The sequence below is a fragment of the Petromyzon marinus genome, chromosome 5 (assembly GCF_048934315.1).
Source record: "Petromyzon marinus isolate PM22_M1 ecotype Great Lakes invasive population chromosome 5, UKy_Petmar_22M1.pri1.0, whole genome shotgun sequence".
Taxonomy (NCBI): Eukaryota; Metazoa; Chordata; class Hyperoartia; order Petromyzontiformes; family Petromyzontidae; genus Petromyzon; species Petromyzon marinus.
The window spans coordinates 12969046-12996943 of NC_133671.1; the positions used below are offsets into that span (position 1 = coordinate 12969046).

General features: G+C 44.8%; 1 protein-coding gene across 6 annotated transcripts in view; it reads right to left on the reverse strand.

Annotated features, from left to right (window-relative positions):
* Positions 1-27898, reverse strand: part of LOC116939069 (RIMS-binding protein 2-like) — a 143944-nt gene that overhangs the window by 40682 nt on the left and 75364 nt on the right. For all 6 annotated transcript variants that reach the window (XM_032946971.2, XM_032946972.2, XM_032946969.2 and 3 more), the window contains 3 exons: positions 26018-26155; positions 18934-19017; positions 1316-1405 (listed from right to left, as the gene is read on the reverse strand). In XM_032946971.2, coding sequence (XP_032802862.2) covers positions 1316-1405; positions 18934-19017; positions 26018-26155 — 312 coding nt within the window. The remainder of the gene's footprint in view (positions 1-1315; positions 1406-18933; positions 19018-26017; positions 26156-27898) is intronic.

Genomic DNA, 27898 nt, shown 5'->3' on the forward strand with positions numbered 1-27898 from the left:
CACACCATTCAATACAACTGCCGTGAGCTTAAACGACATTAACGGAATAATCAGTGCATCTTCCTTCCCTTAGAAATGGTAAGGTCTACTTTTTGAAGGTGCAATTATAAAACACACGTCACATTCACAATAGCATTTTATAAGTCACGTTTTCTGCTTGCGTGTGAAAATCGTGCTGTCGGTGCCACGTCGTGCTACTAAACGTCGATTCGGATTTAGGTCAGAGCAGTGGATCAAGCTGTGCGAGAGAATGGCCCACGGAAGGGGAGATGACAGAACTTCTCGTGAGCCCCTTTCAAATGACCTCTTTACTTCTCTACCCAGACCGGAGGGGCTTGCCACGTGCTTGCTATGGGGACGAATTCATTGCATAGCAGCCAAACTTCTCTCAACTGAAAAATAGAAAAATTAGGTAGAAAAAAATAATTTTACGCGGAGGTTTTTTGCTGTTGCAATCATCGGTGACCGGGTTGAGGCCACAAAATGGCTACACTTGAAAATCAGAGGCAGCCGAAAGGCAAATTAGAATCCAGGGCCTCAGCGGTGATCCCTGAGCTGCCCACCTGCATCTCAGATTGTGCATTTTTAATCATCGCAATTCATCAAGCAACAGTGGAAAGAGGACAAAATGGAAACAGTGAGACCGCATTACTTACAGGAACTGAATAAATAATGTATCTGAGAGTATTAATGCTGATGAAATCGCACGATTGGTTAGCCAATGACCGAAGCACCTCCAATGGACCCGATATCATCAGATCTCGGAAGCCAAGAAGATTTGGGCCTGGATAGCATCCGGATGGGCGACCACCACCACACGTAAATCGGGTGCTGTAGGCTGCAGCTATTCTAGTCGGTCAGGGGCAGTTCAGCAACATCCATTGTTGGACTCTACTATGCTCCACTGTATATTCTCCCCACCTTCACCAACCAGCATGGAGAAGCAGTGGATCGACAAAAATGGGCCAACCGTGCACATTCACAATGTAGTGCCGGTGGCGACAGCCCGGGTGGTCTGGTCTCAGCGAGCTGGCCTACCGAGTGAGACGCAGGTGCCGTTTTGATAACGCGTTGCGAGAAGTATTGTCGGGCAGGAGGAGAGATTTGCATATACAAACGGATGCACATGCGCGGCGCATACATGTGGAACATACACACGTGGCATATGATTGCAAATTCGAAACCATGTGATTATTGAGCGCATTTCATATTTGCGCCATTCTCATAGCACGGGGCTATCACGAAGGAGCTGTGATTCACAGACACACAGTCTGCAGAGAGAGTGCTGTGGGGTGCGGTGCTGCGCTGGCCTCACCCTCTCATGCTGCTGGGTGCGGTGCTGGAGCCGGGCTGTTTCCTTGCCGAGCCGCACGCTCTCCTGATGCCGCTCCTTCAGCTCGCACTCCTGCAAGAGAACGGCGATGGGTGTGCGCGCAACAAAGATAACGATCCCCCTTTATAGCCTTAACAGATTTTTGGGGCAAGTGCTGTTAGCGAGTAACACCTATGAAAGCCGGCACGGCACACGACAGGGCGGGTGACCAGCACCACGGCTGACTGCGTCAGTCTCCCCAGCGGCGATGTTCACACGCCACACCAGGTACTCGTTTGAGGCTGAGTCGACCTAACGGGAGGCCCAGGACGGGTTCAGATAATCCGTCACCGGTGTTGGGACGCCATGAGCGGGTACAGAACTCGGGTCGCTGAGTTCACATCCCGCTCGCATGCAGCGCACTCGGTGTGAGCAATGCAAAGGCTGCGTGCGGCACGACACTAGCGCACGTATTCCGCGTACAAACACGGCACACAGGGACAGGACACACGCCAGAGACACGGGACACCACGCACTGTTGAACGGCATGCTCCAACACATGCGCATGTTCAACACGCGTTACTGTTCGAAGGCTGGCTGGGGGCAATCCCCTCATACTGATCCAAGAGGTAATCTATGAGACAAAATTGCCCTAAGGTAGACGATAATGACAAATCGATGGTTACTGTGCTGTACGTAAAAAATGGAGTGAATCCCCGTTTGAGGATTATACTCTAACCACGAACTTTAAGGAAGAGTGATCATGAACTATTTATATTATGCTTTATGACAGCTAATTAAGTGCCATAGATAAAAGCCATTGCCCGATATGTCACCAATCACGTTTTTATTTTTAAGGCCACAGTGTTATTGACTGCACGTGTTGAGTTGTTATTTGTGCTTGTGCACCATTTCCAACGCGGCATCATCAGATAACATGTTTCATTTTGTAAATGACAGTGCGGCTAAGAGCGTGTACAAAGATTTTTGTTGTTTACTTGAAGAGACAGATATATGAGAGCGACGCTGATTAATGCTTTGTGTTGCATATTCTAATTGTCTCATTGTGAAATGCCAGTGTGGTGAAAAGCATCTACTCTGCGAATATATACAGCCAATTACTTCCTATATATGGGCGCACCCACTCAATGATGAAATTCCCCCACTATAAGATGCACATGTGGCACAATAGACCTGAATATAAACGTAATAATATTAATGCATATAAACGGCACACCGCTCACAAACATTTGTAGAGAAAAACTGCACATCAACACATTTGAATGCAACTTTTTTTGTGAATATGACATACTGTAAATATTACTGTTTGTGTTGTGATGGAAGGCCGTGGGTAAATAAATAAGCACTCAAAAAAGCCCATCGATCCACGTAAAACAAAATATATTTTGACTCCTTCAAAAGTGGCAGCGCTTGCCAGTACCAATTGTTCAAGGGGACACAACTATGGACCAGATTTGACCTGCTGGCTCTCATCAGCAGATATCAAGTCCCGTTAAACAAATTACGTTGTTGCCAGATGGTAATTTGCAAGAGTCATTTTATTCGACTATCGAGGGTCTATAGGGCAACATACACATAAATAAATAAGCAAGCAAAAGCCTGTCTCTCCACATAGAAACAACAAAACATATCTCTAACATATGAATGCATACACACACCTTAGAAATGTACAACACAGTGTGCAGCACACGGAAGGTGAATATTAATATTTTGTATGACATTCTGAATATTAAAAAATGCACATTAATGTTCCACTCTGCTACGTGGATTCCCACCTACAATGCCATATCCCACTATTTTCAGCATACAATTACCAAGAACATAATCGCCTCCCTTTTCAAAGAATCAGACTGCTTATACGTCATTCATAATTAAAGAAAGACTCCCATGTTACTCAAGCCATTAAATCCAGCACAAAGTCAAAAACTTTGTAAACAGGATGCTTACATGTACATCACCACTGTCACACCTTCAGGTCTCCCATAAGGGCTATTTTGAGAGTGGAGGGCCCAAATATCGTACTGAGAGCTGGAGCTATAATAAATAATGTACGGCCCGTTATCAATCATTGCTGGACAAAGACCTCTCCACGCCATACCTCACCGCGCTGGTGAGCGTGGGTTTGGTGAAGAGGGTGCCCACGACCAGTTCGGGTATCACCCACCACCGATGTTAGCCGTGACATGAAATCTAACTGAGACGGCTCGGGTTTAGAACACAGTGCACGAGCCACTAGTCCACTGCTCTACTCCACGTGACATTCAGTGCTCGAAAACACGCGGGGATGTACCGAGCAAAGGACCAAAGCAATGCAAAAATGAATACCCACGGGAACGCGGAATGCTCTTATCTCAAAATATCACTCGCCGTTATTACGAGAAAATCTATTCTCTGAGCACCCCCCCCCGCCCCAGTGTCTGTGATTGCAGCTGATGAAACAGAATGCCTCAACAAACTAAGGCAAATAAAATAAAACCGCGGAATAATGTTAAAAAGTAAAGCCAGCTCTGCTCTTGAATCAGCCTGAAGCACATTTGGCGACCATTCATCAGGGTATAGCGCAGCCTTGTCGCCCATGCTACACAAATGTTTGCCATTAACCCCTCTGCACCCGTTAACCTGGCCTTGTGCTGCCAGGTCCTTTCTTCTACTTAAACAATTGCCAAACTAAGAGGCATGCGTCAACTTCACGAAGCCACTCCTCCTCCGCGGCCTTGATGCGCTAATGAGTAACGGCTGTGAGAGAGGAGGCAAGTGACCCACGGCAACATCTCAACTTCAGAATGCACAGACTGCCACATTTATGCACAGACATGCCACATCTATCAACGTTGACCAATTAAAACATTAGGAATATAACGCTTTTGCGCAATAAACGAATGCCACGATTAAGCTACTACTACTATGTTTAATGTACTAGGTAAGGCCCACTGAGCTATGTAGCTCTTTTTCAGAAGCAACCTGGCCACAAATGATAGTGGCTTATTATATGGAAATGTATAGCAGACAAATACTCCAAACACATGTTGTTTCTAAATGTGGAGGGAAGAACTGGAGGACTTGGAAAAACATCGACGTAACCACGAGGAGAACATGCAAACTCCAAATATATAAGTATTAGGGTCGGGAATGAACCCGCGACCTTTTTCATACCATCTTGCCACCGTGGTGCCTCGTTTGAATTCAATTAAAGAATCCATTATCCTTGTATTTTTTTTTCCGTTTATTTTGTTCCACGTTTTTTTGTCTCACTCATACTGTTTTATTGAAAGCATTAGCCTGAATTAAAGTCTCGACAATTGTTTTTTTATGTAGTGTGTATATTTTGTATAGAGTTTTTAATAAATCACAAGCAATCGATTTTAACATGCACAGTTCAACGTGTGTGCCGTGACGTATGAGAAAACATTTATTCGATTAATCGATTTGCGCTACGTGTTAACACACCATGCATTGTAAACATCCTAACTTGCAGCCAATTGTTAATCCACTTTCTGGATAAAGGTCTCCCCGTGCCACGTCGGCCAGGGTGGATAAATAAAGCGAGAGTCCCCGGGATCAGTTCAGATACCCCTCGCCACCGATGTTAGCCACGGCCGGGAACCAGACTCGTGTCAACAGGTTTTGAAGCATAGTATGCTGACCACAATTTATCTCATATTAGGGCCAGGCAACATGTCGTGTGCATTGCTCTTGCATGTTAATCGGCGAAACACAACGGAGCAACTACGAGGTTTACGAGGTCCCATCGCCACAGCCTAAGTGGGCTCAGAATCTCTGACCCAGTTTCAGTCTGTGTTGAACCCAAAGCAATAACCGATTCTTAAATGTCACATCATCAATTTACATGTCACATGTTCTCTTGGAAGTAATGGTCCAGTTTGCTAATTTGAGGATGCGAATGACCTAAGGTGTCGCGAACAGTACTGTCAATCCTCGCCGACGGTTTTGGGTAGCGATCTCCCGCAACAGAAGTTCACAAGTAGATAGAGATTTAAAGCTTTCGTGACTGCCGTAATTCATATTCTTAGCTCTTTCGGTAAAGTCACGTTGAAGATATTTTTGTATTGTTTCATATATATTTATTATTTTATTGTTTCCCTTCAACGTGACTTTACCGAAAGAGCTAAGAATATGAATATAAGTAGATAGAGATTGGATGTTTGTTGAAATGAAATGTATCTAAACAGAGTTTTAAAAAAAAACCAATCACGTTAATAAAAAAATAAACGAATGGCCATGTCATCAATACTTACGAAGCCTGAATGGGTTTCCGGTGTAGGAAATCGATAGAAGACCAAATTAACAAAATTGGCAATTAGTTACGTGCCGGGTCCTATTCACGGCGAGAGTCCAAGTGGAATGTGAAGGTCTCACGGATGGGTCGCTCGCAAAGTCTTCAATGCAGGTCTGAACCTGACTGGCTTGTGAATTTCAATTTGTACATTCTTCTTACAAAAATCATGAAAAATAGAGTTCAGAGCAAGGTGCCTTTCATACAAAAAATAACTCTTGCAAATTCTTAGTTTTTTCGGTAAAGTCACGTTGAAGAGAAACAACAAAATAACAAAATATATATAAAACAATAAAAAATTCTCACGACGTTTCGACCATAACTCAAACGGTGTGTCGACACACCTGATGATGACCGTTTGAGTTATGGTCGAAACGTCGTGAGAATTTTTTATTTTTTATTGTTTTATATATATTTTGTTATTTTGTTGTTTCTCTTCAACGTGACTTTACCGAAAAAACTAAGAATATGAATTACTGCAGTCACGAAAGCTTTAAATCAAAACTCTTGCAAACTTGAAGATTATTAAAGAGCTGACTACAAGAAATTAATATAAATGCTTGGCGAGTGCCATGATTGTTATGGTTTTCTCCCATGAAATGACAATTGCTGTGTTCATTATCACCTCTATTTAAAATTCCATCGGAGAGATTAAATTTGTAAAAATGTAGGCTCATGCTTGTTTTTTCTTGTAACCTCTAAGTAAAATGTAAAGGTGCAGCCCCTGCAATTGCTTGCTCATGCCACTGCTGACTGAAGGGCCAGCACTAGAGGAATCTCCAGAGGGTCCATCTGGAGGGTATTTTGGTCTACTCTTCCTTACTGGCCAGGTGCCTTGAAAGTGGTGAGAGTACCCACACTCTACCCCACCAGCCACGACCTGCCGATCGATGAACTGTGCGAGTACCCACTTATGCTGGACGAAAAGGTGCGGAGGCTTAATAAACTTGCCCAATGTTTCAACTGCCACGCCAGGAGGTTTGAATCAAACACACGACCTCTGCATTGCAGGCGTAGTGTAAAAACCCTTACACCAACTGTTCATAAAAGCATATTTCATTTCAATGGAAGAATTGCACTTCAATTTGTATTTTAATTCACTTATTTTTCAAATGTCCAAACTGAATGTGACATTTTTTTCTCCCCATTTGTAGATGGTATTGGCAATGAAAGCAATAACACAGACGACACACTTTACAGAGTTCAAATGACCCCGGAGAGCAATGAGAGTTGTGAAAAGGCCAAACACAAACAGGATGATTAAGAAAGTTATCGCATGCGTTTAATGAAGGGGGCGATGGAAGGCGTATATTTTTCACTACATCCCACCTCCAAACTCACATCACATTCCAGGTCCTTTAAACACCATTTTTCAAAATATGGATTTTGAGTCGAATATGGATCCAAGTGAGGTCAGCCACTCGCTCTTGCAAAGGAGTGGTGGAATGGACTTAAAATCAACCTTGCCAAAATCCAAGTCTTCAGAACATTTGCAGAGAAGTGGGGTCACTAAAACCAAAAGGACATTTACATTAAGAAAATGGAAAGCTTCTCACTCGATATTTTCCAAAATGATCCTCGGCTGGCTTGGAGTAAAGAGTATTGGCATAAGTCCCTACCACTAGAGTATAATAATCATATATTATCATTCCCTATAATCCTATGAACAGCTTTATACAAAATGAGGTGCACATCAATGCACATGTCACTGCAGTATCACGAGGACAAAATAAGGCAAGATGGATGTCTCGATGCAAATATAATTCCCAGCACAACATTCTCCATTGTTCTGGCAGGAAAAAAAGCACTGCGTTTATATACATAAGGTGTAAAGTAATGATATCACTCCACAGCCTCCCTAAACGTGGACACCATGTCTCATGGTTCTCTTTCACTGTGATCCACCACACGGCTACTTGTACCCCGGAGTTGACTACTTCTTGTTTTGTGCCATACCCTCCTCCATAATCTCTTTCTCTCAACGTCTTAAAACCCAACATGTTGAAGCACTAACAATGTAACATATTTTATATCCACTTGTCTAGTTTGTTTACGGTTTTGCAGACACACACACACATATTGCACCCATGCAAACATCACCAATAATCAATATGAACAAAGCCGGAACATATTTCAGAATGAGCAGTTTTTATCCTGCCTGCTGTCTCGGGCATACTAGCCTCAGGGAGTGTGCGTGCCCTGCTTTAATGTACGAAAGGCGGACACAAGCAGCATTGAGCACTGAGACGGACGCGCATTTAGCACGCAGCCTCTCCTGGGAAGAGCATGCGGGCAGTAAGGCTAGGTTGCCGTGACACATCTTGGTAAAATGATCATCGGGAAAACGTGTGATCAAGCGCCGTTTTCACGACAAATGTTGCCGCAGTAATCTGCATGATGAATGCAAAGGAGCATGCTGAAGTGCCGAGGAACAGTTCACTTTCTGAATGTGCTAAAATCAGGTAACACGTGTCACTATGAGGTGAACAGGTGTGGAAGATCAGAACGCTGAGTCGACACCACTGAGAGCCTGAGTTCTAATTTGGGTTTCAGCCACTGCCTGTGATTAAACCGGTTTCTCAAGTGTAGTCATTTGATAGGCTCAGTATAGTCCCCAATAGATAGATAGATAGATTCTTTATTGTCAATGGCTGTTCAAACAACTATTTTGTTAATTTGGCTAAATTCCAGCTCTGATAATATTAAATACCAGTTTTACAGCACGTGACAAACATCGATCTCGCAGCAGAGTGTGTGCGGGGTAAGTCCCCCCCCCCCTCCCCTACTGAAGGGTTTTTCAGAAGAGGTTCTGTCAAAATCTCATGCCGGCCACACTTCTCAGAGAGATTTTCAACAGGATTTTTTAAAATATATATCAAGACATGATGCCCATACATTGCACCATGAATACAATTGTAAACAGAACGGTAAATAAAATTACTAACAAAAGTCTGGATGGTATGAGCCACAGACTTACTGTGGGATCGGTTCACATTGTCATTCCAATAATGAGAAAATGTTGAGAAAGTAATGAACCTTTAGATGGCAATGCAATGGAAATAAGATTAGATAGTCTCATCTCCTGAATCCCAGTGTCTTTGAATCAGTAATACCCTAATATTGTAAGACACTACTAGTTGTGTAACAAATTAACACGAAAACAAGTTAGATAAACAATAAAACAATAAAATGTTGGCACACAACTCCACGATCGCCACAGATCAACACGTACCTCTATATATATACCATTACACTCTTCCACATATTTATATATATGAACATACTGCTAAATATAAGAGCACCGCATTCTGAAATGACATAGGGCCAATCATTTGCTGCTTGATTGAGAGGACAGTACCGTACACAAATAATGTGCGTACTTGTAGGAGCTCAACGGCATGCGTTAGTAATATCACAAGACGTCTTACGGGCATGTTTAATTAACTTGCACCTTCTCACACATTCACAAATAATTATTGCATGCGAGTAGCAAACACTACTTCATGAGCCTGAAATGCTGATGAATATGTTTTTAATCATATGGACCGGTGAGCCAGCAAGAAGTACTAAATGAGCACAAACCCGGCTTTCCTTCATGTTCCCACACCACCCCACCACACTCCCCCTCGCCCACCACCGTACCCCTTCCCCCGCACCCCCCCACACCCCTCTGCCCCCCCTTCAACTTTGCTCCAGGTTACACCGAGTGAACTTAACACGTAGGATTTCGCGACCAATATTATCCGTAAGAGGTTTTTTTTGGGGGGTTAGATCGTGTAAATAAATATTCCACCGAGTGATTTTGATCCACTTTGCTTCCCCCTGCGATGAAATCATAGAACTCACATATTTTTTTCTCACGTTACCAAACCTCGCTCTCAAGACTTCAACATTGGAGAGCACAAATCCCACTTTTGATTGACACTTATCTTACAGAAATCAACGGTTTTTGAGTTTGATTCCAAAGGCAAAAACGCACCAAGGAGCCAGTAACAAAAGAGGCAATGGAAGGACATTTGAAATTTGAGCAGCAAGAGGAAAGAAACAGAGAGACGTGATGTGACCTACAATGTGGTGGTTGAGTGGAGTGGGTGTGTTGTTTTGACCTAAAATGTAGCGGTTGAACACAGTGTAAATGAGATTAAATGGTGAAACTGGTAGACCGAGAATGGTTCATGAAGATGGTCATGACTGACGACGACGATGATAACAACTGCCGTGTCAGACTGGGCACCAACGACTGTACAAGCGGTTCACTGTGCATACAAACAAAAAAACTTCATTCGGTTTATTCCAGCTCCCAAAGGGGGAAATCTGTGTTATTGCCATGTGATGAACTTTCCTTTTAAGGGTTATGAAAATTGTTGCTGGAGTGTGGAGAATTTAAGTCCAATGTAGATACTTTAGAAATAGTTCTGTGATGCACACCGCTCACTGCAGTAGTTTCAAATATACATTTCTCTGTCTCATGACATGACCCCTGTGTAATAATTGCACATTGGTAATTACAAACAGTTGTCCAAAACTCTAAAACATCCCTCTACTCACTGCTTATCCACTCCACTAAGCTAACAATGGCAAAGCATTTAATTGGGTGGCTGACGGAGAGTGCTAATTAACGAAATCAGTGACAAAAATATTCGTCTACGAAGCGGTTTAATATTTGTCAACGACAAACTGAGGGAATGAACATGGCCAACATTTCACAACTGAGAGTGCACTCAATGTTCGACTGCTTTGCTCCACGAGACAAAGACAATAACAACATTATGAGACCTCCTTTGCCAGTAACAAGATATAGTAATAGGTTTTACCCTTTTAACTGGCACAACAACTGACACCTTTATTCAAGGCATCATGTTTGCAATAACCACAACACAAGCAGTCAAAATGCAAACAAAAGAGACGACTCTGATAATAATATGCACTGTCCTTGAATTTGATTGGTGTGGACCAGTGCATATTATTATCAGAGTTGTCTCTTTTGTTTGCATTTTGACTGCTTGTGTTGTGGTTATTGCAAACATGATGCCTTGAATAAAGGTGTCAGTTTTTGTGCCAGCTAAAAGGGTAAAACCTATTACTACAATAACAACATTCGCAGACCAAGCCTTAACAACAAAAATTACGTCGACTAGATTAAGACTACATCATTAGATATTTTTTAAAGGCCAACTAAATAAACACTGCTGACGAGTATGGGGCAATTCTTCAGCTGCTGGACGTGTGGCCGGTGAGGGGGCGGCCTGCCTGCCAAGCACCTCACAACACCAGGGTGCCCTAGGGGTCAGGGGTCACCCGAGGGCACAACGGCAGCGCGTGCCGGTTCACGCCAACGATGCCACGTGGGGTCGCTTCAACACGGAGTCACGCAGAGTGGGGTTTGAATTTTGCACGCTATTTTTTTTATTTAACCTTCCCATCTTATTACCGCCCTCATTAAAATATATTCCTTGCAACTCCGCCTGCAAGGCCCCGCATGATTCCGTCCGCGCAGTGAATCATTCCTCATAGAGATTATCTTCGCATTTGCGCAAACAATCGTCCCGGATAGATTTATTCCCCAGAGCTTGAGTCCATCATCTCCCACCATCTCCATATCTCATCTCGCAGTCTAGGCTTGAATATAGATTCATATTGTTTCACATTTATTCCATTATATTGCATACAGGGGCAAAAATTGAAATAGCCATCGCTCACGTGTTTGAGGTCCTGTATTAATATTTTACGACATCATTGCCGATTTATTTTATAACCTTTTTTATTGGTTATTCGTAGTGTGAATACATTTTATTTGCACAAGCGAAGTGTTTGGAGGCAGCTACCTTGGCATGTGCCAGACCTCCTTTGAACCCACAAGCACAAAATAATGAATCTCTCAGACAATAAAAAAGACAAATATAAATAACCCTGTATAGCCATACAGACGGCTGTGGCAAGTGTACAACTATAAAGGCTGGCATGGTGCGCAGAGGGGGGTGGTGTGCCTGGTACCATGCGCGGCTATTGTGTATTCCCATTGCTGCTGTTCAGCACTCACTGCACATGATATACTCATTTAAGGATGAAGTGACATGAGGGAGACCCAGGACAGCTTCAGATATCGCGTGCCACCGATGTTAGCCACAGGAGGGAATCAGGTCACCCGGTCCATAGCAGGAGGTGCAAACCACTGCAATATCGCTCCCCAACAACAACCGCCATTCACCAAAGCACCTGTGCCTTGCTTGGTGCAATTTGAGGCCGCGTGAAGTATCGAAGGCCTGCTGGCAGGAGTTCACGGAACAGACCCAGGTGTCATGGGTTGACTGACTGAAATGACCGGAACATGCACCAACATCGCTCCCCAGTCACAAAGAAATACACACCCACATTTATGTATATATAGTGACATTGCGGATGTCACTGTGTGGTGCCGGCCCTAGAGAGCCACGGCGTGCGATGTACCCACATCGCGGACTTCACGTGTGTAGCGACATCGTGAATGTCACCGTGTAATGCCGGCTCTAGCGAGGCACGGCGTGCGATGCATTGTCATCGCGGACACCCCGTAGGTGGGTGTAGTACCAGCCCTAGAGGGGGCTCGGTGAGCGCTGGGATAGCGCAGTGGCACCACGCGTGGCGTGCAGCGCCGACTCCTATAGGAGGGAGTGTGAGAGTGCCAGCCATAGGATGAGGTGACCCTAGGCCATGGCACTCTGGTTGACCCTGGAAGGCACGTGACCAGTAAGATCTACACAGGGGCCCCAGGTGGGGGCTTGGGGGTGGTCACGTGTCAGGGTGAGATCCTACGGGAAGGGTCCAGAAACCCCAGGAGTTCTTTAGGTAAAGTAATTGCAGTCACGAAAACTTCAAATCTAGAAGAAACCCCAGGAGGTTTCTTGAAGGTGGTCGTGGCCAAGGGCGGGGCCAACCACGACTCAGCAGCATGTAATCCGGGTCCCCACAAGGACCGGGGTTGAGCGTTGCTGTTGTCATCTGAAGATCTACGATCTACATTCTACGTCCAAGAAGAAGTCACCAACACGTGGACGAGGACCCCAGCTAGGGTCCTGTCCGTTGTAGCTACTCCCTGTAACTAGCGTAGTTAGCCTGGTGGTCCACCACCATAGGTTATCTGGTAAAGGGGCAGTAACCCCTTTGTGTTTTATGTGTTGGTGTTAATAAATGTGTTGCCTCCAAGAAGTATGTCTGCGACTCAGTTGAACCCACTACATATATACACACACCCAACAATCAAGATAAAGATCCTCGAATTGCCCCACACATGCACGTGGACAGATACACACAAACAAGCCTACATATAGCCATACACACACACCCACAGATGCGCACGTACACAACATACCCACATAGGCGAGCACACACACCCGCACACAGATGGGGTCGTGCACACATACCCACACACGATCGTACCCACACACTAAATTGTACGCAAAGGTGACCTCTCCAAACAGAATGCACAGGAGAAACAGCCACATGACAAGGCCACACACAACAGCGTTGTGAGAACACGCCATGCCGCACATAGAAACAAAAAGATAAAGACAAAGGTTACTTCATAACCAGCCATGAGACCTGATGGATCCACCTTCCCCCATTTTCTACATTGGGAGTATTTATTTGCAACGACAAGTCGAGTCACAGACCACGGTGCATTTAGCATAATTATCCAAACTTGTCTGAGCAGAAGGCCTCACTGCAAGTGCTTCCATTGCCTTGTAACGAGTCGCACACCCTCACAACACAAATAATTGTCACGATTTGTCATTGCGATTCTATTTTTTTTCCACAAATTGGTGCACTGTCGCCCTTCCAGTGGCTGGCGGGAGTCAAGTGAACTAAGGACAACGTATCAACGGCAGCCATGAAGTATCGATGCAGGGTTGAGGCCTATCCAAGCCGTCGCCATCTCTCACAGTCTCGCGACACAACAATCCATCTAACTCTCCTCTACACACGAGCTGATCCCATCACTCCGTCTCCGGGGAGGATGGTGGGATGTACTCTGGGGGCGTGTTACCTACTCTGGGTGTCACTCCGCAGTTAATCTTTACCACGAGCCAGCATCCCTTATCGTGACATATCCCGTCCAGTCCAGTCCTCTTACTTTTATTAAATATTCTATATGACGCAGAACCTGCCAAACAATAAATAAACTATTCAAGAACGTGCCTGGGAACAGAATAGCCAAAAATGTAGAGGCTAAACAGCCTCATGAACAGCAATCAGGAAAATTATCCATTAGATTCTGAAGAGCCTCGTGAGTTTACCCACACCATTGTGCCTACCCTTTGTAAATTATAAAAAGGCATTTTGCTCAGTGGAAATGTATGCAGACATTCAAATTCACAAACCAAGTCCCAAATGGAAAAATAATAGTAGTAATAATAAAAATAGTAGTAGTAGTAATAATAAAAATAGTAGTAGTAAAAAAGACACACCGAGATACTAAACAGAGTCAGACAAGAATATGCACTCTTGCCAAAGTTATTCAGAGTGGCATCAGAAGATTATTTTTTTTCCCAAAAAATGTGATTGCTTAAGGGCTGAAAAATGTTAAGCATTAAATAATTTCTTTAATACGATGGTACTTTACAAGTCGACTGGATATCAAGAAAGATTCGTTCACGAAGCCATCCATATATACAGACACAATTTCAACCGAGACATCGGTTTTAAACTCAGCAATCATTGGAAAGATGTCATCAACCACTTTGGGTCGTGACTTGATTTGTGCTTTCTTGTCAACCTCTACCGTCAGCAGTGTGGATGTGTGTAGCGAGGTGCAATGAACCCCCCCATCTCTACCCCCCCCCCCGTCTCACTCCCCCCTATCTCTACCCTCTTCCTCCATTGTCTAACACACTTGGACTGCGCCCTCGCCTTCAGCTCCACCTCTATCTCTACCCCCCCCCCCTCAGAACTCCCCCTATCTCTACCACCTTCATCCCCACATTGTCTCCCCGCCCATGCTGTGTTCGCACAGTCCTCCTCCCAACACCCCCATTGTCTAATCTACCCCCACTCTCTCCCCCTATCTCTACCCCCTTCATTGTCTGACTGGCTGCCCCGCCCATGCTGTTAACGCTGCACAAGCTCTCCTCCTCCAGCTCGCCGTCCCCCGCCCACTCACTTTGGAAACCCTTATAAGCAGTTGCATTTGGAGGCTTGCCCTCTTTTCTCTCCGCCTGATGAAGACAGCTTGAGTTCCCATCGAAACGTCGTGGGTTTTTTGCTTCTATTTTTTTTTTAATCTGCGTGACTTTACCGAAAGAACCAAGAATATTCAATCATCTCAGATTTGCTGATGACACGGTGATTATAACAGTCAATGGAAAGTAACTACAGAATATGATTGAAGAACATAACGAAGGCAAAAAAGCTGGTCTCAAGATAAATATGCACAACACAAAAGTCGCATCCAACAAGTTTGCTAAACGATCAAATGTCTGGATCGAACCCACAATGTCTGGATCGAACCCACAACCTCCTGTATACCAAACGTGGTAGTTAACATCTCCCACCGCATCTGTTGTAGCAACAGAGTGTTTACACCTCGGGCAGCTATTGAAGACAGGCTGAGATGAAACATAATTAAATTAAAGCAGATGAGAGCAGGTTAGAGTGCTCTTGGATAACTGAACTCGAAAATGAAAAGCAAAATACTTGTAGAATAACGTTTATAATCGGCGGTATATCACCTGCGATGACGTGCGGCTCAAGAAGATGGACATTGACAAATATAATGGAACAATAACTGAAAAAATATCAAAGCGTGCGGAGGTGCGCGCTTGAAATTACACCGAGACAGAAAGATGAGCACATGGATCAATGACAAACCCATACGAGTCATAAAACGTCGATTTTTAACACCCGCCGATTGGACACATGTATTAAGAGTGTAAAAGATTGATTTTCATCAATGAATCGATGCCTTGTTGTGCCTTTCGTTTTTTTTTTTTAAAGCAGCCTGTGGCAGGGCGACACCAATTTTGAGTGTTAATGACCTCCAACACGTTGTCCTTGCTTAGGGAGACGCCTCACAAGGTGACTTCAAGACAATGCTAATGTTCTCAAATTTCTATATGTTAAGATATCTTTCCATTCGTGTAACATTTATCTTTCATTCGAGTTGAACAACTGACGTGACCTTTAAGAAGAACACTACTTGCCATTCCGGGCGATGCAATCGCTCTATGTCTAAAAAAAAATCCAAGAAAAATAACACAAGCAATATCATTCAGGGGAATGAATGTCAATAAATACAGAGAGATAGCATCGGCCTCCATATAAATGCAGCCATGCTTTGTTTGTCCGCACAAATCATAATACGTAATTAAGATATCACAATTGCAGTTAATAGTGTCATAAAATTTCAAAATGGCACGGCGAATAGGATAGGATTGGGAAATCTTTGCTGGCATCTTAATAGAAAGCAGTCACTACAAAAATGGAACGCATTCTGCCAGTCGCCAGCAAAGCCTCTGGCTGGACCAAAAGCTCTCGGTAAAATGCTCGGCGTAGACAGGAAACTCGAGTATCATTCAGGGACCACAGAGGACCATGCACTTTTCACAACAAATACAAGTGTGGAAGGTACTTTTACTGAACGGCACATCCGCTTCACGCAGCCAACAGGAGCAAAATAAACCGTGAAAAAGGGACAATGCAAATTAAAATAACATTTATATCGAGAAATGCAAGGTGTCACGGAGAGAGTGAGAAGTTTTAAAGAAGAAATAAACACCACTGCAGGGAACGGCAGCTCATGGCATGGGGCTCGCTAGCTCACCATCACGCGACGCACACCGATGGACTTTTAATGAACTCATAGGCTCCTTGACGTTGATGTAGTAGGACTAAATATGCCCACTGTGACCCGTTAGAGAATCATTTCACACCAGGTGCCACAGCAGTAACAGCAGCGGCGGCGGCGGCGGCCTCAACGAAAATAAAAACATAACCTACCAGCGGTCATTTCAGTGCAAGTGAGCAACCACACAATTTCTTTCGTCAAAATCTGCCACCGAAATATAAAACGCTGTGCAACCTCTCCTCTGGGCTGTATCGATTAGATGCCAGAAATGTTGCCATGGTTTTTGTTTTTTTTGCAGTCTGAGCCAACATCACCACCAGCAATGATCAATCCACCGCTAGATGAGGGCCTCGAGAAGCCGTCATCACCTCCCAGGTTACCAATCTATCCAGCACCTGCACACACGCTCACATCAGTGATCCATCTCCGATGACGTGCATCGCCAATTTCCCACCACTGCAAATCCAACTCATCCATGGCGTCAACTCCTCCTCCAAGAGCGTCACACTGTGCAAGCTAAATATTCGTCATGTGTTCGTAACGACAGGGCGCCGCCGATCTCGGGTTTTTGCTCGCACAGTTTCCGTTCCCCACCTCCCCCTCCACCCCCCGTGCTCTGTATTGGGCTCGTGTTGAGTCGCAATAAAAGCAATTAAATATCCGTCATGTAACATTTGCTGTTCAGTTTGTGTACATGTGTACATGCAACAATCGGAAGAGTGGTTATAATTATTAAGTAGTCCATATAGAATAGTGTTACCGATCATAACAATTTAATGTTATCACAAACACTCTGGGTCCACCAAACACACTTATTTAACTGATTTCCTAAACATTGGTGAGGCCAACCAAACACGAAGTTGACTTTACCGTGCTTCATTATGGATACCAATTACACTTGCAAAAATGAAAATGTGCTGCTTCATAAACTCAATTATATTTGTTCCCAATGACTGTATTAAGTCCCTCTAGAACATTATTAGAATTCACATCAGTCGCTCCGGCACGATCGTCTAGATGTCTTAGACAACTTATATTGAGGAAGGTAACTTTTCAAGTTTCTTAGCCAAAGTCATTTTAGAAGAATTTTTTTCATAAATCTCACCGACATTCATTTGCTCAGCAAGTACACACGATATTCAAATACACACACACATGCACGCATAAGTAGATAAATGCACGTACACACACGTTACCAGTCTACTCCAAATCGGTCACCAGGGACCAAACCACAGTGAAAGTGCCGACGTGTATTCATGCATTCTCTCGGTAAGCTGACCAAACTCAGCCGACGGGTTAATTCACACTCACCTGAACTTCCTCACACTCACCTGAACTTCCTCACTCACACCTAAACTCACTGGCCCTCTCCTGACATGCTAACTCTCCCTCTCATAACAGATTAACTCACTCACCCTGTCCTGACAGGCTAACTCACTCACCCTGTCCTGACAGGCTTGTGTTGTGGCCGAAACGTCGTGAGAATTTTATTGTGTTATTTTATTTTATCAATTTATCATTTTATTCTCATTCTACGTGACTTTACGGAAAGAACCAAAGAAGATGAATCCTTGCAGTCACGAAAGCTTTAAATCGAAATTTAACTCACTCACTCTCTGCTGACAGATTAACTCACTCACCCTGTCCTGACAGGCTAACTCACTCGCCCTCTGCTGACAGAATAACTCACCCACTCTCTGCTGATAGATTAACTCACTCACCCCTGTCCTGATAGGCCAACTCTCTCACCATCACCTTACAGGCTAACTCACTCTCTGCTGACAGATTAACTCACTCACCCTGTCCTGACAGGCTAACTCACTCGCCCTCTGCTGACAGAATAACTCACCTACTCTCTGCTGATAGATTAACTCACTCACCCTGTCCTGATAGGCTAACTCTCTCAACATCATCTTACAGGCTAACTCACTCTCTGCTGATAGATTAACTCACTCACCCTGTCCTGATAGGCTAACTCTCTCACCATCACCTTACAGGCTAACTCACTCTCTGCTGACAGATTAACTCACTCACCCTGTCCTGATAGGCTAACTCTCTCACCATCACCTTACAGGCTAACTCACTCTCTGCTGACAGATTAACTCACTCACCCTGTCCTGAAAGGCTAACTGACTCACCCTCTCGTGACAGGCTAACTCACTCACCCTGTCCTGATAGACTAACTCTCTCACCATCACTTGACAGGCTAACTCACTCACTCTCTGCTGACAGATTAACTCTCTCACCATCACCTGACAGGCTAACTCACTCTCTGCTGACAGATTAACTCACTCGCCCTCTCGTGACAGGCGAACTCACTCGCCCTCTCGTGGCAAGCTAACTCACTCACCCTCTCCTGTCTGACAGGCTAACTCACTCACCCTCTCCTCAAAGGTTAAATGACATGTGAGACTGTCAAGTAGCGTCCCTGTGTCGCTGTTTTGAACGGGCAGCAGGAAAGCTGCTCCTCCTTCACGCGCTACTCACCAACTCTTGGCATCGGCGCTTCCGCTTCTTGACGTCCTGTTCCAACACTTCAGCCTCCTTCCTCTTTTTGCTCAGCTCACCCTCCTGGCAGAAGGTCAGGGGGTGGAGGGGTGGGAGAACCGGGGACTGATTACGTATAGTATCCAGCCTCCTCCGCATGTGTTCATGTAGAGGCCTTTGTCAATCCACTGCTAAACGAGGGCTTCTGAACACCTGCGGGGGTTATGGGGGTTATCTGATTTGATTACACTCTGCCACGCTGGTCAGCATGCGTTGATGATGGTCGTGAGCAACGGAGGTGGATGCAGAGCAATGCTATACAACAATGGAATTTGTTGCACAGTGCTGCCAACAACATGGTGTTCCCAGCAGCTTCCCATTCAAGTACTTACCAGGTACAAACCCCACTTCGCTTGACGAGATCTGCCCCATTAAGAGTGGTTTGGTCGTAGGTTACTGTATGCGATGGCTTTCCGAGCGTCATCTTTTCACAAGAGTGGGGTTTGCGCAGGCATTGAACCTCTCTAAATGTCGCATTCAGGTTCCTGTTCTACGCTGGCAAGTTGGGTCCACGGAAGGTCAAAAGGGGTTTGCGAATTTTACCCCACCACAAGAATACAGCGCAGTGTGGATGTACATAGTGTGTGAGCGCAACTGCATTCATAGAAGGCTTTATTTATTTAAAGCAAGAAATCGACAGTCCGTCAAAGGCAGAGGTAAAGAGGACGGGTTTGACCCAGGATTTGGCCAGGGGGCAGAAGGTCAGCGGCACAAATGGCTGAGGGGAAAGATATTCCAGACAGTGGGGGCGGCAGAGGTGAAATGCGTGACCTCCCGCCAAGTGAAGCTTAACTGGGAGCTTCGACAGAGGCCTCGGTTGCTGTCAATTCACTCCCTCCATGGGGATCTATGATGTCGGTGGAGAGACGGAAAGAGGATTTAAACCCATCAGCTTGAGATTGCATGTATGCGTGTTGAACTTCTTTCGCACCGTACGTAGCCGACCGTGCTAATCGGAGGTTGCAGAGGAAGGACAACAAACTAAACACAAAAGGCAGTACTAAAGAAATGAGTTTTCAATCTAGAGTGCAAGTCGGGCACAAACGCATCATATCTATATCCCAGGCGATACTCTGCGTTTTTATTTAAACTTATTTGCGGATAAAATGCGGTTTCATTATGCAGACATGCTTTTTGGATTTAAGCGGAACGAAAAAGATGAGGATGGAGGTCGATTAAGAATAATGTTTTCTCTCTCTCCTGCTTTGTTAATCTGTACTCATTGGTTCTTTTGGTAAAGTCACGTATGTAGAAAAAATAATAATATTTAAATAAATCACAAATAAAATAAAATTGAAAGAAATCACGACGTTTCGAACGCAACACAAGCACTCGTCATCAGGTGAAAATGGGGCAAAACACACAGCGAGGGAACACACAGAGGGACATCACACACAGAGGGACATCACACACAGAGCACACAGCAAGAAGATGGGAGACGCAAACTCCCTCTGTGTGTGTTCCCTCGCTATGTGTTTTGCCCCATTTTCACCTTATAATGAGCGCTTGTGTTGCGTTCAAAACGTCGTGATTTTTTTAAATTTTAATTTTATTTCTACATATGTGACTTTACCGAAAGAACCAATGAGTATAGTAGTTCCTGCAGCCACAAAAGCTTCAATTCTAGATTTGTTAATCTGCTTTGGTATCTGCCATTTAAGACCGGATGGAAATATGGTGAGCTGAAATGATTTTTTTTTTTTAAATACACTGTTTGGCTAAACAATTTGAACCAGCGAGTGTGTTCATGCTAGACCTTTATTTTATATAAAAAAAAATAAAAGGTGCGTAAGTGGAGAACAAAAACGTACCTAACAGACGCGTGAGGGTGCACATACGACTGACGAGAGACTAAAAGGGGGAGCAAAACAGCGCAGCACAAAGCACACGCTGACTCGGAAGCACAGATGCATAGACAACAAACCCCACGGAGATATCAAAGCGTCCGCCAATATAAATAGAGCAATAAAGCCGCACAGGAGCGCTGGAACAAAGACTCGGGAAAGATCACAGACATGTGAAGTACACAACACTTGGGAGACGAGAGGAAATCAAACTGAACCCCACCAATTGGTGCCAAAACAGAGCGGCAGTGATATTCAATCCATTAGTTCTGCAAATTATCAATCATATTTCAAGGCTCGCACGTAAGCGTTGTGGCCGTGATCAGTGTGCTGCTATGTATAGCCACATTGGAAGGTACATAACGAAGCACAGTCACTCCATTAATCTCACAGCATCACATATCGTATACATAGCTGCAGTACAAGCAGACAAATCTTTATTTGGCTCATTTGCAGCCCTTTGCAAACCCACTGCTGGATGAAGACCTCCCCAGACCGTACTTCACCACCTCTGACCGGTGACGCTCAGTGAAGTGGTGGGGCGGACAGGGCCGGTTCAGATATCACTCGCCGCTGATGCTAGCTGTGGACGGGAATCTAACTCAGGTCATCGAGTTCACCGAACAGTGGGCGAACCGCTGCACCAATCTACCCCCAGCTCTTTATAGTAGATATCTATATATAGCAACACCGGATGTTATGCAAGGATAAAGAGGCCACTCTGTACATGAAAGCACTCATCTCACACACACACAACATAGACTTTTGCAATGGTGATTGACAATGTGTGTCCTGCATTTACTGCTCAACTCACTCACTTTCAAAAGGTCATTTTACTCTTCCATACTGATCAAATGGGTATGGTGGTGGTGGCAATGATGATGACTATGATGAAAGGTTACCTACCCGCACTTTACGACACCGCCACAAATGACTCAACAATACGACTGCTCTACCGGCCGATGTTTTTATGTCTATGTGAATGGACACTGCAGATCAGCGATGAGAGGTCAAATGCCCACGGTCGTAGCTGCCTTGACCGAGAATAAAACGTGGCACATCTCCAATGGCAGTCCACGTTGGATGGGACCTCACAATGCGCAGCCAGCACTTGAGCTCGCCCTAACTACTGCCTACGAACAAATCACCCAGAATGTGTGCTGTCTCACCAGATCTCGGAAGCTGGGTAGGGAGCTGAGCGAGGATACAGCGCTTTGATGGGTGACCACACGCACAAATAGGTTGTCATAGGGCTTAGGCGGGGCTCTACATGTTGAGAAGCAGAAGACAGCGCAGCTAAATCCATCACTGCGCTGAATTCCTTAGCTTCCATGCCAATATTCTTCCCACCTTTACCAATCAGTATTTGGCCAGCATGACCAAGCAAGATAAAATAACCCTCATGATCGCAAACAGCTGTGGGGGAGATCCTCATCCAGCAGTGGACTGACAAGACGGGTATACGTATAGGTATGCGTCTAACCAGCCGATTTGGCTCAGTGGCAGAGCGAGGGGCATGCAATCGGACGGGTGACAGTCTCCAAATCCTGGTCGGAAGTCTACTCAGACCCCTTCATCCCTCTGGGGTAATTAAAATGAACACGACTCTCGACGCAGGTTCAAAGATGTTGTCCCATAGAAAGTCTCACCAAACTCCATAGAAATGTGGCATTTCTACAACTGGCTCAAAGGCTGTGCACCGGACATGAGCACTTCCCCATGCACGAGACAAAGGGCTGGCTAAAAATTATATTATATACTTAATATTTAAACTGCCTGGATTCCACGATCAGTGCGAACTGAACAACAAAGACGACTTGGAGTGGTCCTCATATGAAAGAGGCCGGAGCTTTATTTGTACGACTGAACACTACAGATCGTCAATGTAGAGAAGATGGTAATTATGGAGCTCATTAAAGGAGCCGGGCTAAAAACATTGCCACCTGCAGCACCAAAGTGACTACAGTGCCTTTATTAATTTAGCGGGTTCCATGTGGATGTTCGTGGCATTCATGCTGTGCACCCTCCACTCTCTCTGCTCTGGTGCCATTTTTCCCACTGCGAGATTAATTCCCATGCTTTCTTTACTGCTGTCTGCCCGTCTTGTTGGCAGCCTTGTCCTATTGCCTCCTTTCTCTGTCTATGCCTCTGTCTCTCTCTCCGTACGAAAGAAATATGCCGACTGTTTCCGTGCGGCGTCGCGAGATGCAGACCACAGTGTGCCGAGATGCTTTATGAGCCCCAACAAGTGTTGTATTGTGTTTCCATCCTCGTTGTGATTATCTTGTCAAGGCCACTGCTGCCTGTTCTCAATATATGCCCAGAGTAGCTTAGCTCCTTATGCTGTGTGTCCTCAAATTATTATTATCATTACTTCTGCGAGCACAAACTCATCTGTTCTTCTCGGCACGAAGCTGAATCAGAATATTTATTCATACTGGAAGAAACTGAGGAGCAATAAAGCTCTTTTTTACAGATGTGCAGTAGGGGCGGGTCAGAACATTACTAGAACAAACAATACAAAAACACGATAGGAGTGCAAAGTATAGGAAAAGTAAACATGCAAACTCCAAATATACAGTGGTCAGGGTCAGGCTCTAACCCCCGACCTCCTGCATACTAGGCGAGGAATATAACATTAAACCACCCTGGTGCACCTTAAATAAATAAGGCATATAAGTTCAAATTGCATCATCAATTACCCAAGCTTGGGAAAGGTAGTAAAACAACAGCAAAGACAGTCCCAGACCACACTAAGACAACACACAGTACCTCAATAAAATTGTACATTAACATTAAACTATCGATACATTAAGAATCAAATTTTAAAAATCACATTGGCAAATGCGGTTGTATCCAGCACTCATCTGCTTCAGAATATTTATTGAAGGGAATGAGGAGTAAGCGCTTGACGCTTTGGCCAGGATTTACATTCGCACAGTACGAGTGTTTGGATGTAAATGTCCGAATAGGGCTTACTGTATATGCCTGGGTCTCTCTCTCAGTAAACCCTCTTTGACAAGAAGCAATTGCATCAAGAGAGCAATGCAAATAACCTTCATCGAAACATCATGAGATGATCTATACTATCAGAAGTCATGCAGAGCAGGGCATCATCCTGTGGGTTGGAGAATGGCCTGCGAAAGCAGATCTTGCAGAACTATTTCTGACATCCCTTCAAGTAGCCTCTCTTATCTATTTGCTTTTTGGAGAAGACATGTTTGTTGCACCGACAGTCAAAGTGATAGTTTTAATTCTCAGGGGCGGAAGTTACTGTAATTGAGTTTTTGTGCGCAGCCACTGGTGAGATCAAACAAGGACCAATCAGGCATGAATCACATCGGTCATTAAACAATGCCACCTGAACTCACTGGGCCACAAATTATATCATAAGCGTAGCATTAATGAGAAGGCACAGCAGACGTACAGCCCTTTTTTGTCAATCCACTGTTGGACGAGGGCCTTTATGGGGGTATCAGTAAATGGTAAAAGGCAGCGACGGCAACAGCTGATGAATTGGAACCAAACAGTGCAGAAGGATCTTCTTTGGTTCTTTCGGTAAAGTCACGTAGAATGAGAATAAAATAATAAATTGATAAAATAAAATAACACAATAATAATATTATTGTGTTATTTTATTTGAATCATTGCAGTCACGAAAGCTTTAAATCGAAATTTAGTGCAGAAGGATACAGCATCTACGGGCGCTGTGTGTGTAAGAAGAGCCCTGAAATGGCACAAGACCGTGACAGGGGGAGAGACGGCGAGCTGCCCGACGCATTGTTGACACGCAATGGACAAAGCAAGTCATTGGCGACCAGGCTGAGACCACTAACTCACCTCATTTGAGAATACGTCTTAATTACAGGCGGATCAAACCCAGCTTCGAACCCTGGACGTCAGCCCAGAGCTGTGACCCCTGGGCCACCTGACCACCTCCCTCCATAGGTGATTTAGACACGGGCCAAAAAGGGTTGCCTGCAGCGATAGCAGTGCTGCTGCTGTGCAGTTGTGTAATCACTGCTCAGGACAGATGGAGCTGTGACCCATGGGAAAGCGTTCCGTGGGTGTGGGAGAATAATGCAGTTGTGTTTTTTTTGTACGTGAACAAATAAAAGAACCGGGCCCCATAATCAATGCCCACACTTGTACACGGCACGATAACTCTAATGAGGTCACGCACCCTAAGATTTGTTCTAAAATGCTCGCTATTCATCGGCATATGCTGTATGCAGTGAACATGCACACGCTGTATACACGAAGAATGAGGTGAATATACATGACTAAACTCATGTATATTCTACAAGTACTTATCGTTACACATAGAAATTCCCTCATCCATTCTCCGCAATTCAGTACCACTCACATCTTGCTACTGTCCAGTGTCATGAGACGTGGTTGCATTCAAATGCTTTATGAATATAAAGGAAGTTTTACACTCTAGGCACTGTACGTAAGTTTGTACATCTACTTATAAAAGTGATAAATATATTTGAGGAATGACATAACTAAAATTCAGGATAATGTTAGTCTTGTTAAGAACCACAAATTTTCATGTCGTAAGGAATATTTGAAAATATGACACTATTTACATTACAAAGCTATTACTCAATGTTCATAAATATAGCTGTAAGTGTGATTATGAGCACCGTTTTAATAATGAGCACTGTTTTAATAATAAGCCATCATCAGCAGCCGTGTTCTATGCGCTGTTAAGAGTCGCCCCCCCCCCCAGCCCCCCCCCCAACCCCCCCCCCCGGCACCAACATCATCCCTCATGATTCTGCGACGCCACGTTCCATCTCACTCCTGTGAAATAGACTTTTGGTTAAGGGCTCCTCAAAGGTACCGTGGAGACTCGTTGCGCCGGCTGTCCCTGCTGTCCCTCGGGCTCGTTGTTGTTATTGTTGTCGTGGTTTTTGGTGCTGGGCCCCGGAGGCTTCATCCCACGCAAGGCCGCGGTGTCGCCCTCTCTCTACTCTCTCCCAATGTCTCTCTGCCCACTGCCTCCCCTCCTCAACATCCCTGATTGCCTCCTTCTATACAAACGCAATGTATTTTCAGATGCTGCGTAAATTGAAACTGTTATTGTTTATGTTGTATACTTGACGGGTGATGAATGCCGCGGGGGGGGGTAGGGGCGGGTGATGGTGCGTGCTGCTGCTGCTGCCAGGACTGACCAGGCGCTTGTAGCGCTGCACCTCCTGCTTGAGCTTCTTGACCTCGGCCTTGAGCGAGCGGTTGGACTCCTCGACAGCTCGCAGGCGCTCCGGGGGGGCTCTCAGGGCTGGCTGGCTGGCGCCGGAAATTTGCCGCCCCTGGTGATGGATATCGCACGCGCACGCAAATGCACGCACACCTGGTACGTCAAGCGCTGAGTGGCACACTAAAAAAAATCACCAATAATTGAAAAGAGTCACTCTGTTTGTAGTTTCTGCCACAGGGACAAAAGTTACACACTGTATGTATTAGGTCACGTCACATGTATATCGCTTTCTTCCAGTGCACACGCATAAAAACGATGAGGTTTCTATGAAATTAAAACTTCTGATCTCTCGTTGTGCAATAAAGACATTCACAATCGTCAGCACAGAACGTACAAAAAAAACACGTTTTCCAAATCCTCTATTTGCGCAACAGCAAATTAAACAAAAATCTACGATGTATTTAATAGTGGCGAGTGAGACATCAAGCAGCAGGTGAATAATTTTATTTCGACTGACAATAGTTTAATAACTCAAAGGAGAGAAACACTTTCACAACCAGTGCATTTAAGACCTGTGGACCACTGCAACAGTCAAACTAAAGCAACTTATTGAATATCCTACCAGTAATGGGAGAAGCGTTCCAAGCCACCCAGCATAGCTGCCTTGTTAGAATATTACACTGCAATAAAGATCGAAGGTGTACTGATTCACCCCACCTACCCCCCCAGGGTATTTCTATAATCGTCTCAATGCACAATCGTGATTCGATTCAGAAATTGATATCCCTCTTTACAGTGTGGTGGATGTAGCAGCCACTCGTGACTGCAGGGGTCAAGTTCACCCATTAAACACAATATATACAAATCGATAAACATCAATTCATACGCGTAAAATAATGTCTCGTGAGCTTCATAATCATTATCAACTGATGACTCGTTCCACCTCTAATACGTAATAAGATGGCATTAATTTATGACAAGTAAAGGGCCTAGTTGGAGTAGGAGGTCTATTTTCAAGGGAGACTTGGGATCAAATAAGTACAGCAATCATAATATTTAATGATAGATGAGCTTGAGTTATAATTACCAGGCAAGAACCCATTGGGAGTAGGAGGTATATATATCAAGGGGAAACTTGGTGTAAATTAGTACAGCAAAACTACATTCTTATACGTTACCAAAACTACAAACCAGAACATTCCTTGCCTATAACATCAGGCAGTTCACCAGCACTGATTCAAGCAGGCCTGACTGCCACTGAGACACCGTAAGTTGAAACAGGTCCAGAGTTTGCTTGCACTGAATCTATGCTGCTGAAAGTATCGCAATCCCAGAAAGTCGTGGGCCGGATGGGTTGTGTAGAAAATACTATATATATTTATATGGAAAGACACATATGGAAGAGATGTATTGTCCACTTATCGTTTTCGACAAAGCATAGCACATCATCTGAAAGAGATATGACACAATATAATTGATAATAATAAAACTGGAAAGTATATACTTGTAAACGTTGTGTGTTGTTAAAAGGAACCTCGAGGCAAGCACAACAAGGAAATATTACTGGTAGGAACCTCCTGGTTACACCAGCCCACAGGGGATTATTGTGTCCGTCCTTCGTGCATCCAAAAATGGGAGGGGTGGGGCTGGGTGGAGAGGGGAGGGTGGGGAGGGGCTGGGTGGGGAGGGAAGGGCTGGGTGGGGAGGGTGGGGAGGGGCTGGGTGGGGAGGGTGGGGAGGGGCAGGGTGGCGAGGGGCTGGGTGGGGAGGGTGGGGCTAGGTGGGGGGTGGGAGGGGTGGGGCTGGGTGGGGAGGGGCTGGTCACCCTGTGGTGCCCTTATAAAACTCAACGTTT